Source organism: Myotis nattereri, assembly GCF_964212035.1.
Source record: "Myotis nattereri genome assembly, chromosome: 16".
Classification (NCBI taxonomy): domain Eukaryota; kingdom Metazoa; phylum Chordata; class Mammalia; order Chiroptera; family Vespertilionidae; genus Myotis; species Myotis nattereri.
The window spans coordinates 23279233-23294464 of NC_138091.1; the positions used below are offsets into that span (position 1 = coordinate 23279233).

General features: G+C 36.1%; 1 protein-coding gene across 2 annotated transcripts in view; it reads right to left on the bottom strand.

Annotated features, from left to right (window-relative positions):
- GOSR1 (golgi SNAP receptor complex member 1) overlaps nucleotides 1-15232 on the bottom strand; it is a 41564-nt gene that overhangs the window by 15415 nt on the left and 10917 nt on the right. For both annotated transcript variants that reach the window (XM_081110272.1, XM_081110273.1), the window contains exons 5-6: nucleotides 13190-13281; nucleotides 9617-9691 (exon numbers count right to left, since the gene is read on the bottom strand). In XM_081110272.1, the coding sequence (XP_080966398.1) occupies nucleotides 9617-9691; nucleotides 13190-13281 (167 nt within the window). The remainder of the gene's footprint in view (nucleotides 1-9616; nucleotides 9692-13189; nucleotides 13282-15232) is intronic.

A 15232-nucleotide genomic window follows, 5' to 3' on the forward strand; every position in this document is an offset into this window, starting at 1 on the left:
GTGCTAACACATTTTTATTTTACAGATATTTGGAAAATACAGAAAAACAAAGATAAAAGTAGAAATCTAGCACCATTTGTTGGAAAGACTATCTTTTTCCAATTAATTGCCTTTGCTTCTCTGTCAAAGCTCAGCTGACTTTGTGTGGGTCCATTTCTGGGCTCTCTATTCTGTCCACTGATCTGTGTCTTCTTTCAACAATGCCACACTGTCTTGATTACATACAACACGGAAGCAACAGGAAATCACGTCTAAGTGGGGAAGAAGTTTTTGTTTCTTTTTTCCCCCCTCTGCAAAGTTTTTTAACCAAACATTTTGGTGCAAATCAATTTTTTTAATGTCAACAAATTTGTTCAACTATAGCAGAAAGCTTACGAAAGAATATGGGGAAATCACAGTTGCCATTTGTTGTTCTTTAGATAAATGGTAAAGAAATTATTAAAATCCTTAAAAACTACCTGAATCATAAAGAATCTATGAAACATTAAGTTAGAATTCTCTAATTTGTTTCTGAAACTTCTAAAAAATAACTTGTATATCAACAGAAGCTAATCTGCTTACATAAATAAAAATTGAACTATATTTTTCATTATATCTATGTTTCTTTCACATACTTGTAACTCAGAAAACCATTTTTTAATTAATCATAGACACTCAATAATATTATCAGTCATGACATTCATGAAACTATAAAGAATAACATGACTAATTACTCTTATGCCCTAGGGGTGGGCAAACTTTTTGACTCGAGGGCCACAATGGGTTCTTAAACTGGACCAGGGGGCCAGAACAAAAGCATGGATGGAGTGTTTGTGTGAACTAACATAAATTCAAAGTAAACATCATTACATAAAAGGGTACGGTCTTTTTTTTTTTTTTTTTAGTTTTATTCATTTCAAACGGCCGGAAATTCCGGCCCGCAGGCCGTAGTTTGCCCACGGCTGCCCTAGAACCTGAGTTTCAGTACAGGTTCAAGCACTTGGCTGCAGGAACTTGCCTCATAGAGTTGTCCTGAGGCTCAAAAGAGATAATGTTAACAAAAGTATCTTGTAAACTGTATAAGCCTACAGATATATGGTTGACATAGATTAAAGTACTTTTATGTCTCATAGTCTCTCTTGCTCTGCAATCCTCTTTCCCGATTCTCAAAATCAATTGCTTATATTTCAAAGTCCAGCTCAAAAATTACATCCTTTGTCAAGCCTTCCCCATCCCATCTGCACATCTAGGCAGAACTAATTACTCTTTATAATATTATGTTTTCATGGCTCTTTGCTCTTCATCAACTCATTCAAGAACATAACAAGCATTTAAAATATGTCAGACATTGTAATACGTGCTGGAGGAAAATTTAGCAAAATTTAAGTTTTTACATTATCTCATTTAATGCATTTTATATAGTATTTCACAGGATATCATAATTATGTTTATTATTTCTCTAACCAGAATGAATTCCCATGGGGTAGAGACTGAGTCTGATGCATCTTTGATTCCCTAGAGTCTAGTACAATACGTAGCACACAGGAGACACTCAAATACTTAATAAATGAATCAATATATGAGGCACTTGTTAGAATAATAAAACAGCAATCAGAGTTAACACTGAAATAATCCTTAATATACAGTAGTGCCCACTTACCCATGGTTTCACCTTCTGCAGTTTTAGTTACCCATCGTCTGAAAATATTACATGGAAAATTCCAGAAATACACAATTCATAAGTTGCATGCTGTCTGAGTAGCACGATGAAATCTTACATCGTTCCACTCTGTCCCACCAGGGATGTGAATTATCCCTTTGTCCAGTGTATCCACCCTGTATATGCTACCCACCTGTTAATCTCTCAGTAGCCATTTCGGTTATCAGATCAACTGTCATGGTATCGCAGTGCTAGTGTTCAAGGAACCCTTATTTTACTTAATAATGGCCCCAAAGTTCAATAGTAGTAATGCTGGCAATTTGGATATGCCAAAGAGAAGGTGTGAAGTGCTTTAAGAGAAAATGCAAAAGTTCTCAACTTAATAAGGAAAGAAAATAATTGTATGCTAAAGTTGCTAATACCTATGGTAAGAAGAAATCTGTTTGTAAAATTGTGAAGAAGGAAAAAAGAAATTCATGCTGGTTCTGCTGTTGCACTTCAAACTGAAAAAATTACAGCCACATGATAAGTGTTTCATTAAGATGAAAAGGGCATTAAATTCATGGGTGGAAGATATGAATAGAAAAGTTGTTGGCAACTGATGGCAATGTGTTGTACCAGAAACTATTGAGCCTATACGAAGACTTCAGCAAGGCATCCCTAAAATGATGAGTGACTACACATAACTATATATACATTGATTTCAGAGAGGAAGGGAGGGGGAGAGAAAGACAGAAACAACAATGATGAGAGATAATGATTGATCAGCTGCCTCCTGCACGCCCCACACTGCGAACTGAGCCCACAACCCGGGCATGTGGCCTGACTGGGAATTGAACCACAACTTCCTGGTTCATAGTCAATGCTCGGCCACTGAGCCACATCAAACGGGCGACGACACATAACTTTTATTATGGTACTAGAGGCCCAATGCACGAAATTCGTGCAAGAGTATGCCTTCCTTCCTCCAGCTGCTGGCACCGGCTTCCCTCCAGCCGCTGGCAGGCACCCAGGACCCAGGCTTCCCTCACAGCCCCGGCTTCATCTGGAAGGACATTCAGTCTAATTAGCATATTATGCTTTTATTATTATAGATATTGTTATAACTGTTCTATTTTATTAGTGGTTGTTGTTGATCTCTCACTGGGCCTAATTTAGAAATTAAACTTGATTATAGGTATGTATGTGTAGAAAAAATCATAGTACATATAAAGTTTGGTACTATCCAAAGGCATCTTGGAACACATCCGTCATGGATAATACATCTGGGGAGAGAAAATTCCTCACTATAGCAGAGCACCTGCAACTCAAATTTTACTGTTTAACAAAGCCATGTACCAATTGAAGATGAATTTAATTTCACTAACAGCTCCAAGGAAAGGAAAATGAGTTCTGTAGAAAAACTCCTAACTATGTCATTCCTACTTTGTAAAATTAGACACTATCTAGTGAACATAAAAATAAGCAAAGTATGTTCAGAATAATATTAATTTGTTTTGCCATTTATTTCAAAAGGCAGACAACTGCACCATGTGAGACAAATGGAGCTTCGATATGTAATTTTAAAATACTCCACAAATGGAATGATAGATATATAGTGAAATAATCAAATGTCTAAGTGAAATAAGCCAGTCAATGAAGGAAAAATACCACATGATCTCACTCATTCATGGATAATAGAGACCATTATAAACTTTTGAACAATAATAGATACAGAGGCAGAGCTGCCTCAAACAGATTGTCAAACTGCAGCGGGAAGGCCGGGGAGAGTTGGGGGGCAGGAGGGAGGGGGGTAAGAGATCAATCAAAGGACTTGTATGCATGCATATAAGCATAACCAATGGACATAAGACACTGGGGGATAGGGGAGGCTAGGGGACTGTCAAGGGCGGGGGGGAAAAAAGGACACATATGTAATACCATTTATAATACTTTAAGCAATAAAAAATAAATAAATAAATAAAACCTTAAAAAATAAAAATAAAAAATAATCAATTGCTACCAGTTCTTATAGGCTAAAAATTCAATTCTCTATTACACAAATGACCCCTGACATACATAAGGGACCTATCTGAAGATCTTTGCATATTCCCAAGTTTATGGTTACTATACTATTATATATAGTTTCTTCCATTAACTTTCCATTTTTCTACTTAAGAGCACTGTTTTCTTAGGATCACCTCACTATCATTACCTTTATTTCTGTTTTCTCCTTGGGGTAATGTTTCACAAAGAAACAAAGTATATGTAAGCATATGTATAAACCATTTCATGGTAGTTACCAAGTAAATAACAACAAGCAGCAAATACAAAGTTAGAAGTGAGGCTGAAGTATAAGCACTGTTGTCCAGATAGATTAGATGTACTCATTAGCCAAATGACTTGCCCAACGCCAGCTTCACAATGCATAAATTCAAATTTGTATCTTAAAACTATACACCATGAACCCCTAGGGTTCGTTAATAGTTAAGAAAGCTAAAGTCCAATCTTGAATGCTGAGAGTCTACTATGTTATCCCATTCACAGATGTTATAATACAACCAGTGTTTAATTGAATCATATATCTATTAAATAATATATAAGGTGGGGGCAAAAGTAGGCTTACAGTTGTTCGTAAGGAAAATAATATAATAATCCTATATAATAAAAGGCCAGGGACCATTAAGCATAACGACTGGAACGACCACTTGACCAGTCGCCATGAGGTGCATTGACCACCTCTCGGTCCCTGCCCCCGGCCCGCGAGTGGCAGCAGGCGGGGCAGTGAGCGGCGCCAAGTGGCGGCAAACTACCTGCACACAATTTCGTGCACTGGGCATCTAGTTACTAAATAATAATACAAGAATAAACTCTGTGTTTTGCCTACTCATAACTGTAAACCTACTTTACCCCCACCCTGTATATACAACCATACACAAAATTTTGGGATAAAAATCACTGCTTCTAAAGGTCACTAAATTATGGTTATCATATGTCTCATATTTTTAAATACGGTCATGATCTGTTAATACAATTAGAATTTCATTTCAAGAAGATTATTCTGGCATCAAAGTATTTCAGATTCTATCTAAGAAATGTAAACTGCTAGCGCATACACAATAAAAGGTTTTCTCCTTTAGTGTTTGCTTTCCTTACTTTGATAACCCTCATTAAGTTCTACTTTACACAGACTCTAGAGGCCTGGTGGGGTCCCTCGGCCTGGCCTGCGGGGATCAGTGGACCTCCGTGCAGTGGCAGCCTGGCCTTAGCTGCCAGCTCGTCAGGCTTCAGCCAGCTGTCTGCATCGATCGCCCGCTCCTCCCGCCCCACTGCACCTACCGCAGCTGCTAGGGTGCACAGGTGGAGTGTCCATGGGAGAGGCTCATGCCCCAGGCAGCTGCGCTCGCCAGCCGTGAGCCCAGCTTCTGGCGCCTGTCTGTCAGCTGAGCGGCGCTCCCGCTGTGGGAGCACACTCACCACAAGGGGGCAGCTCCTGCATTGAGCATCTGCCCCCTGGTAGTCAGTGTGCGTCACAGTACCGGCAGGTCATCTGATCGCTTAGGCTTTTATATATACAGAAGACTAGAGGCCTGATGCGTGAAATTCGTGCAAGAGTAGGCCTTCCTTCCCCTGGCTGCTGGCATCAGCTTCCCTCTGGCACCAGGAACCCGGACATCCCTCTGGCCACTGGCAGGCACCCAGGACCTAGGCTTTCCTTCATCCGGAAGGAAGTCCGGAAGGATGTCCGGTCTAATTAGCATATTACACTTTTATTATTATAGAAGCCTCACAGGTTGCAAAGCCTTTTACATCCATTAACTTAGCAAGTCTGTGAAGTAGATACTATAGAATCATCTTTGAGAGGCAGAGCAATATTGCAGAAACACCACAATCAGAGGACCTGAGTTTGAATCTATTAGTCATATGACCTCAGGGAAATTCAGCTAAAAAAAAAATCACGAAACAAAAAGTGAAACCATTGATGTTTTTCAAATGCTACCTAAAAGATTTCTTCAACTATAACTTTGAATCACTCACATAACAAGGCTGGTGAATTAAAAAATTTCAAAATGTCAATAATCTAAACATAGCTTAACACATGACATTAAAAAACTGTCAGCAGAAAAAAGGCAAGCCTCCAACTGAAAATATAATAATTCTTTATTCATTCATGGACATATTTATACCTAAGTGTACAATTATAATACAAATGTATGTGCAAATCTCAGATGATAACTCAAGTATATCTGCTAAATAGTCAATGAAATGAAAACAAAAGAAATTCTCAAATACCATCATTGAGCCTATATTTAAATATACACTGCTTTATACAACAGTCTGGTATTTAAAAAGCCATATGAAACAAATTCTTTACATTTTTAGAGTAATTTTAATTTTGTAAAATGCTAACTCTTAAGTCATTCTCCCTTAAAATTTTATAACACAGGCAAGAGCTACTATCCTATTTTAAATCTGGAAAAAAAAACAGAAAGAGGTCAGGTCATTGGGTTTTCAGAGAAGAGAAAAGCAACTGGTCTTTCAAGTCTAAATAGTATTATGCCACAATGGTTCCCGAATATAAGAAAAATAAAAATTTAAAGAAGCAAATCACAGAGAATGCAGTATGATATGAGACATATCAATCCACAGGTTAGGAAATGTGGATTGAATAAGAGCTATATTATAAATAATTATGAGACCTTGGCCTATATCCACTTTGAATCTTGTTTTCTTATCTGTAAGAGAGATGCTTACCAAAGACTTTTATTACAATTTGATTTTTAAAACGTATTTCATGGGAAATTCATTTTGCAAAGCAAAAAAAAAATTAATTCATCACATTAATAATATCCTCTTTAGTTCTCAAAATCAAATTTGACATATATATATATATAATGGTATATGGCATCTGGACCACTACTCTGTACATAGTACATATTCAATAAATATTTGGGGAATAAGTAAATGAATGAAACCGGTTTTCTACACTGAGGTACATATGTAATGAAACCAAAATAAATACCTTCTGCTTACATCTACTTACTCAAACAACAAATAAATATTAAATGTCTATGATATAACAGGAAATGGGGACCCGATACTGCTAAGAACTAGACTAACCAGGTCCCTACCCCCATGAAGCTTACGATCAAGAAGTCAGATTTAAAAAAAAAGAACAAATTATTCCTGATTCTCATAAATACTATGCCAAAAAAAAAAAAAATGCTTTGTTAAGTAATAATAAGGGGAGGTCTATTTCAGACAGGATAATTAGAAAAGGTCTCTTTGAAAAGAAGACGAGTGAACTAAACTGTGAAGACATAAATGAGTAAGTTACATAAAAACAAAGAGTACTCTAAGCAGATAAAATATAAGCACAGAGAAGCTGAGAAGAGAAAAGGTTTGTTATCTTTGGAAAAGGAAATGAACAGAGGCCAGTAGGGCTGGTACCTACTCAGTAAAGGACAGAGTGATGCAGGAGACGGAATAGGGAAAAAGAGATGAAGGTGGAGATTTAGGTAGTAGGTTAACCATGCAGGGCCCTACAGAACCATAAAAAGTTTGCAATTGATTGGGGGGGGGACAGAGAAAAGAATGGGATATTAAAGTAAAAGTCCACTTCAACAAATATCACTAGAAAAAAAAAGTTTGCATAACTGCTATTTCTGAGTATGGCTTGGAGTACAGTAGAGAGTGTAGTAAACCCAAAATGAAGTAACTAAGTTGGCTGATAGCTTCCCTGGGGCCCTATTTATGTTGCATTCTCTTCTTCTGATAATTGACTTTCCAAGTTTACTGGCCACAGGATGGAGTTATGAAAGGCTGGGCCAATCACAGTCACCCATCCTCCTGGAGCCCAGGGATAAATCCAGACAGAGCCACAGTCCTCATATTTACAAAAGAAACTGAATTTATAATTTAAAAATTTTGCCTCAATGAAAATTCCAGGCTGAGATGGATTCACTGATAATTCCATCAAACATTTAAGGAAGAAATAACACCAAACCTGCACAAACTCCTTCAGCAAATAGAAAGAACCATTTTGATGGGGCCAGTATTTTCCCTCACACTAAAACCAGACAAAGACATCTCAAGAAAAGAAAACTATTCTTCACAAGCATAATGTAAAAACCTTTAATAAAATAAATCCAGCAATATATAAAAAGGATAACAAATATATCAAAATAAAGTGGGATTTATTCTAGAAATCAAGATTTAGTATTTGAAAATAATCAATGTAATTCACCACATTGCAGCAATAAAGGAAAGAAAACAATGATCACCTTAGTAGATGCAAAAAAAGATTTAGCAAGAAAAAGCCTAGAAGATGTGCTCAGTAGCGATAAGCACATCTAGCACTCAGATCTTAGTTTCTGAGCCACTTTCCAATAAAAAGACCAAGGTTACTTGGAGAAGTGGCTGATTCTAGAGTTGAGGAAGGGAAATCACATGATAAACCATGAAAATTTTGTGGTGCCATATAATAAAAGAAATGTTCAAAACAGGATAGGGCATGTCAATGACAAAAGCTAACCCGAAGTAACTTCCCATGGCCAAAGGTGGAACAATCTGAAAATAAAATAATACCAGTGCTGAATTATAACCAATAGGATACATATCTATGAGTCTATATTGATAAGTAATTAAATTAAATAAATAAAGGAGAAAGAACAGTGCTTCTTCACAGAATTATAATTAATACGTGTACAAGGACTGATGGAAATAGAAAATCACTAGTAGGCAAACACCACAGTAATAACTGAGGAAGAAGCAAGATTCACTAATAGATGCTAATATTAGTGGGAAAAGTTTGAGAAGAAACAGAATATTTACACAGTCTCAAAGCATCTTCCCCTAATTAATTAATATAGAAATAACAGTAATTTTATTGGAAATAACAGTAATTTTACAGTGATGAAACCTGGAAGATAATACCTTAACTAAGCAATCTAGGCTAATATTATCAATAAATGTAATGTAAAAATTCTCTTTATGGTGATCTTCGTCAAATACAAAATGAACGACCAAAGCTATGAATAACTATAAACTACACATACTATAGGAAAGACTGCCCCCTTGTGCCAATCAATATTAAACAGATTAAGGAAGAACACTAAAAATTATCTGACACTAGAAGCACCCAGACTTCTAAAAAGGTCTTGATCTTTCCACATTCTGATTTCAACAGTTTATATTTAAAGCGGTAATCTTTAAACAAAAAATAAATTGACCGTACATATTAAGCTTATGTGAACATGACTTTCAGCAGCAAACATCAACATAATTCATAACATTTAACTATTATGGCTACTAGCTGCTCAAGTGCTTAGAGGTTGAGTTCACTGAGATAAGTAATTTCCTGATCCTAAGTTCTATAACAATGTACAGAGAAAATAATTAAGGAAGTTAGTATATGTCAGAGAAAAAAATAAATGAAGCAGGGACAGAGCATGGCAACTTGCATTAAGATGTGTGTGTGTGTGTGTGTGTTTAAGTTTATCCAAGTTTTTAGGCATTTTTCTTTAAATTCTTAGAAAATAAGGTATTTTCTTTGGATTTGATGGATGACTAATTGCCCTTTATAACGCTTCTTGACATAGGTAAGTGGTATCAGGCCATTCAAACGTAAGTCATCAGTATTATTACCATTATTATTACTAATAACCTATACAAGTGGACAAAATTATTAGAGCAACAGACTTGCTAAAGAAAAAAATAGGCGATAAAGCACATATTTCTGGTAACAATTAAGTGATGTGAATATAGATTTTTGATATCGAGAGCACATCTTTTCTAATTATTGTTGGAACAGTGCAATTCCATTTGGCTCCATTCCATTCCTGGCTCTACTGAGCCAGGTCAACTAGAGAATTAAATGAATTAGCATTGATAAAAGCACTTATTATAATAAACACCACAAAAATTTCTTATATAAGCAAATGAATTACTAAGTATGGAAAACTACAATAGTATATGCATACATTCAGTAATACCTACTTTCGAAGGTGCTCATGTTCTTTCAAAAATAGTTCAGTTCTTCTGTTGTTTACTCCAGACCCGCTTTTATATGACCTAGAACAAAATAGAGAAAATTAAAGAACATTTTGGGCAGATTTAAGAACATTTTGGCAGATATTGCAAAAAAAAAAAAAAGATTAATGTGACAACTCTAGTAATAGCCAAAGTGGACAAATTGAGCCTCTATATAGTTTTATTTATTTATTTATTTATTTATTTATTTATTTATTTTCAAAAGCAAAGAGTCATTTATTTCAAACCTAGGTTTGGCTCCCCTGCCACACTCACCGATGCAACGGTAAGCTCCAGTGGCTGAGAGAGCATAGTTTTAAATTAACAATTAAAATGCATACTCCTTTTCATCTCCTTCTAAAAATGAAATTTATTATAAATAAATATGAATAGCTCTAATTTAGGCTTAAGAGTTCATTATTTTTCACCAAAATAATCCAGTATTCTTAAACAAATAAAAATTGTACTTTTCCTTTCTTTGTCTATTATCTCCTCTATTTTTATTTTCTCCAAGTGTAAGTAAACTTTGGACTGACTATTACACAGCACATGGGATGGAAGAGCTACTGAAATGGAGTGTTCCTTCATAATGGTACATGTAGTCCATCACCTGAAGCCTAAGGAGCACTAAACTGAAGCTAATGACCTGCCAATTCTGGCATACTTAAGGACTTTTATCTTGGTCTTAAGCACATTAAAATTTATAAGAAAATGCCTTGTGTCACTAACCTCCTATGTTTCTGTTCTTTACTCACAATAAGTATTAAGAACAAAAATTAAAACATTAAGGAACTGTACATATCCCGCAGTAAGACAAAAGAGGGTTGTGCTGCTAAAACTTATCCACTGGCTGAGAGGCAGTTAATGTGCAAACCACAGCAGGAAAGAGAACACCAGGAAAAGCAGAATGTTATAACTGAACACAATGGACTTTAAAGACACATGGTTTGGATTTAAATCTATATTCCTTCACTTATTAAACAGTTAGCGACCTTAGACAAGTCTCTTATTTTAAAAAAATATATTTTATTGATTTTTTTACAGAGAGGAAGGGAGAGGGATAGAGAGTTAGAAACATCGATGAGAGATCGATCAGCTGCCTCCTGCACACTCGCCACTGGGGATGTGCCCGCAACCAAGGTACATGCCCCTGACTGGAATCGAATCTGGGACCCTTCAGTCCGCAGGCCGACGCTCTATCCACTGAGCCAAACCAGTTAGGGCGACAAGTCTAATACTAGTTTTATAAACGAGAACTAGTAATTGCTATAAATACCAAAAGATTATATGAAACCCAAAAAAATGGTATGTAATTGCCAAAAACTTGAAAATGTCATTATTGCTATATCTCATCTAATTTTATTCTGCCTCTATTATATTAATTTGAGTAAGTGCCTAAATGCCTTCTAACACCTAGAGGGCCAGGTTGGTCTTTTCATTTCTACCTTTTACTGTGACTGGCATAGTGTCTTACTCATGGACGGCAATCAGGAAATAGTTTAGATGAACAGATGAACATGTTTCTTTTATGATCATCTCTCAGGAAACAAATTATTAAAATGGGCTGTATTCTAGTCACTTCCACAAATTATGGGGAAGCTAAATGCCTATATATTAAAGGCTGTTCCCTACACTGGTCCAAAATGCATTCCTTAAGAGGTATATGTAAACAGACTGTTCAGAAATTAAAAGATTTATATGTTCTTAAAAACTAAAAATATGCCGAAACCGGTTTGGCTCAGTGGATAGAGCGTCGGCCTGCGGACTGAAAGGTCCCAGGTTCGATTCCGGTTAAGGGCATGTACCTGGGTTGCGGGCACATCTCCAGTGGGAAATGTGCAGGAGGCAGCTGATCGATGTTTCTCTCTCATTGATGTTTCTGACTCTCTATCTCTCTCCATTCCTCTCTGTGAAAAATCAATAAAATATATTTAAAAAAAAACAAAAAAAAAACCTAAAAATATTACAAAGTTCCTAAGTATGGCAAGAATGTTTAGGTTTTTTTTTTTACTCCTATATGTTACACAAAGTACATGTCTAAAATAAAAAACAGGTAAAACAGAAACAAACAGTAAAAATTATTTTTCCAAGACAATTTCTGGAGGTAGATACCTAACTGTGATGGCTGAAAAATCGTGGGTTAGAGTTTTGAACAAAGTTTTGAATGCAATGAATACTAAATTATTTCTGCTGCAAAACTGTCTTACTCTTACAACAAAATAAAGAATCTTGAGGAAATGTTTCTCAGAGTACACTACATCATCTTATGATTGATAATGTATATCACAGTTTATGAATCATAAGTAACATACTCATGAAATATAAGATTCATAAACTTATCACAAGTGAGACAATGATAGGCATCAAGAGTGGGAAGTCTTCAGCTTTATTCAGTGGTTCTCAACCTTCTGGCCCTTTAAATACAGTTCCTCATATTGTGACCCAACCATAAAATTACTTTCGTTGCTACTTCATAACTGTAATGTTGCTACTGTTATGAATCACAATGTAAATATCTGATATGCAGGATGGTCTTAGGTGACCCCTGTGAAAGGGTCGTTCGACCGTCAAAGGGGGCGTGACCCACAGGTTGAGAACCACTGAATTAGATGCTCAATAGATTCAGCCTTGTTGGCTGTGTTGAGTTGTGAAGAAAAAAAAAAAAATCAAAAATGGCCCTGGCTGGTTGCTCAGTGGTTAGAGTGTCGGCCCCCAGAACAAAGGGTCTTGGGCTTGATTCCAGTCAAGGGCATGTACCTCGGTTGCAGGTTTGATGCCTGCCACCCACCAGAGCAAGTGTGGGAGGCAAGGGTCGATGTGTCCTCTTACATCGATGTTTCTCTTTCTCTCTCTCTTCCCCCCTCCTCCCTCCCTTTCACTCTCTAAAAATCAATGGAAAAAATATCCGAGGGTGATGATTAAAAAAAGAAAAAAGAAATGTCAAAAATGTATATGAACTGCTGGAATATATTACTGAATATGAGGTAAAGGTAGGTAAGAAAAGAACAAACCTTTAATGTTATGGATTAAGATCAGCATAAAAATATTGGAAATCTTTAAATAACTTTACATACAGTTATAATTTTAGGAAAAAAACAGATATGTTTCAGATTCCAGGAAAGTAAAAGCTACTTTAATAGTTTCCTGAATATATACTTGTACAGGCAAGATAGAGGGGTAGGTAGGTCATAATCAGGAAGCAAAACACAGAGAGCTTCAGTTACTGGTAATGTTATAATTCTTAAGGTGGGTGGTAGGGGATCAGAGAAAAACTCATGAAGATATCATGTAATCTGGACTTTGAATTAAGACAGGAAAGCCAAGGTGAGCAGGAGGCAATGATAAAACTAGGGGAAGCTGGGGTTAAGACCACCAAAGTAGACCATATTGTAACAGCAATGTTTAAAGAAAGTGAAATAGACATTAGAAACATTTAAATATAAACCAGGATTCTGCCACTCAATTTGCTGATAATCATGGATATACTGAAAATCTAAATCTGAACAAACATCCTACAAAATAATATAAAAGATAACTTACTCAATATCCTTTCGTACTGATCCCATGAGATTCTCCCTTTCCCGTATTGCCATAAAGTTTGCTTTGGTTTTATGGAATTCATGTGTATAATCCTGCAATAAATGGGGAGAAAACTAAAAGAGCACTGAAAGAAATAAAAGTAGAAACCATCCTGCTCCACAGCTTATAACATCTCACTTTAATTTTCTTTCAGGAAATATGTTCTTGCATATACAAGCTTATCTAGTTTTCATTTATGTTAAAGAAATCATACTATATTCTGCTGTACACTTTGTTTTATGAACTAAAATATCAAGTAATCTTTCCATATTATCAAATAGAAATCTACCTATGATTATCATAATTTAATAAAATACCTATTGATGAACATTTTAGTTGTTTTATTTGCTGTTGAAAAATGCCACAATTGCCCTCGCAGGTTTGGCTCACTGGATAGAGCGTCGGCCTGCGGACTGAGGGCCAGGTTCGATTCTGGCCAAGGGCATGTACCTTGGTTGCAGGCACATTCTCATTAGGGGGTGTGCCGGAGGCAGCTGATCGATATTTCTCTCTCATCGATGTTTCTAACTCTCTATCCCTCTCCCTTCCTCTCTGTAAAAAACTCAATAAAACATATTTTTAAAAAATGCCACAATAAACATGCTTGTATATATATTTTATTGAATTCTCTTTCTCCCTTATTAAAGTGTATTTAAAGAGTAAATGCCTACCAGAATAATTAGATCAAAGAATCTTACATTTAAACCAGACTGCACTAATTTATGTTCCCAGCAAAATGAATGAATACCCATTTTCCTATACTCTTGCCAATAATAGGTTACACATGTTCCAATATTTGCTAATCTAACAAGTGATAAATCCTATCTCATCTTGATTTGGGAAGGCAGCTGTACATCTTTTTATGGCTTTGGCAATTCATTTTCTGGATACAAGTTCATATCCTTTGCCCATTTTCATATTAGGCTAACTTTTTTCTTATTTCTATTATTTCTCTCTATAGTAAGCAAATTATTTTTTATAGTGTCTGGTATTAGGTTTTGCTTAGAAAGTCTTTTACAACCCAAAATGGATAAGTTCACCCTTGCTTTATTCTGTACTTCCTTTTTCTACATATAAATCTTTGATCTATCTGGAATTTATTCTGGATGGAAGAAATGAGAATTTGAGGTTTGGTTCCTCCCCAAACCCCCAAAATAATTAGCCAATAGTTACAGCTCTATTTATTTTATAACCTCTCCTTTTCCCATGAATTTAAAATACTACCTTTATGGTAAAACTAAATTTCCATGCATATTTGGGTCTATAGGTGAACTTTATTCAATTCCATTGGTCCCTTTCTCTCTAGAATCAAACTCTTAATTTTTCTAGCTTCTTCACAGGTTTTAATATCTGGCAGAACTAAGCATCCTTTACTACTTATCTTAATTTTCACATGTTTTTTCTTGGTTAATCTTGTATGCCTATGATTCCAAATAAACTGGAATCATTTTGCCAATTTTTTAAAAAAAGGAACAAATAAATTTTAAAAACCTGTTACTTTCATTGGAAATGCATTCAATTTATAGGTTGATTTAGAGAGAAATCTTCCCATCCAAAAGCAGAGTAAATATCTTACATTTCTCAGTGTAGCTTTATGCATTCAAGTCCTATACATCTTATTACATTTATACATAGGCTGTTATAATTTCTTCCACTGTATTTTCGAACAGGTTATTGTTTATATGAGAAAAACTACTTGCCTTTACATATTAACTAGAGGCCTGGTGTACGAAATTCGTGCACTCGAGGAAGGGGGGGGGGTCCCTCAGGCTGGCCTGTGCTCTCTCACAGTCCAGGAGCCCTTGGGGGTTTGTCCGACTGTGCCTAAGCCGTCAGCTGGACATCTTTAGCGCTGCCGCGGATGTGGGAGAGGCTCCTGCCACCACTGTGCTTGCCAGCATGAGCCTGGCTTCTGGGCTTCTAGCTGAGCAGCACTTCCTCTGTGGAAGCACACTGACCACCAGGGGCATCCTACATTGAACGTCTGCCCCCTGGTGGTCAGTG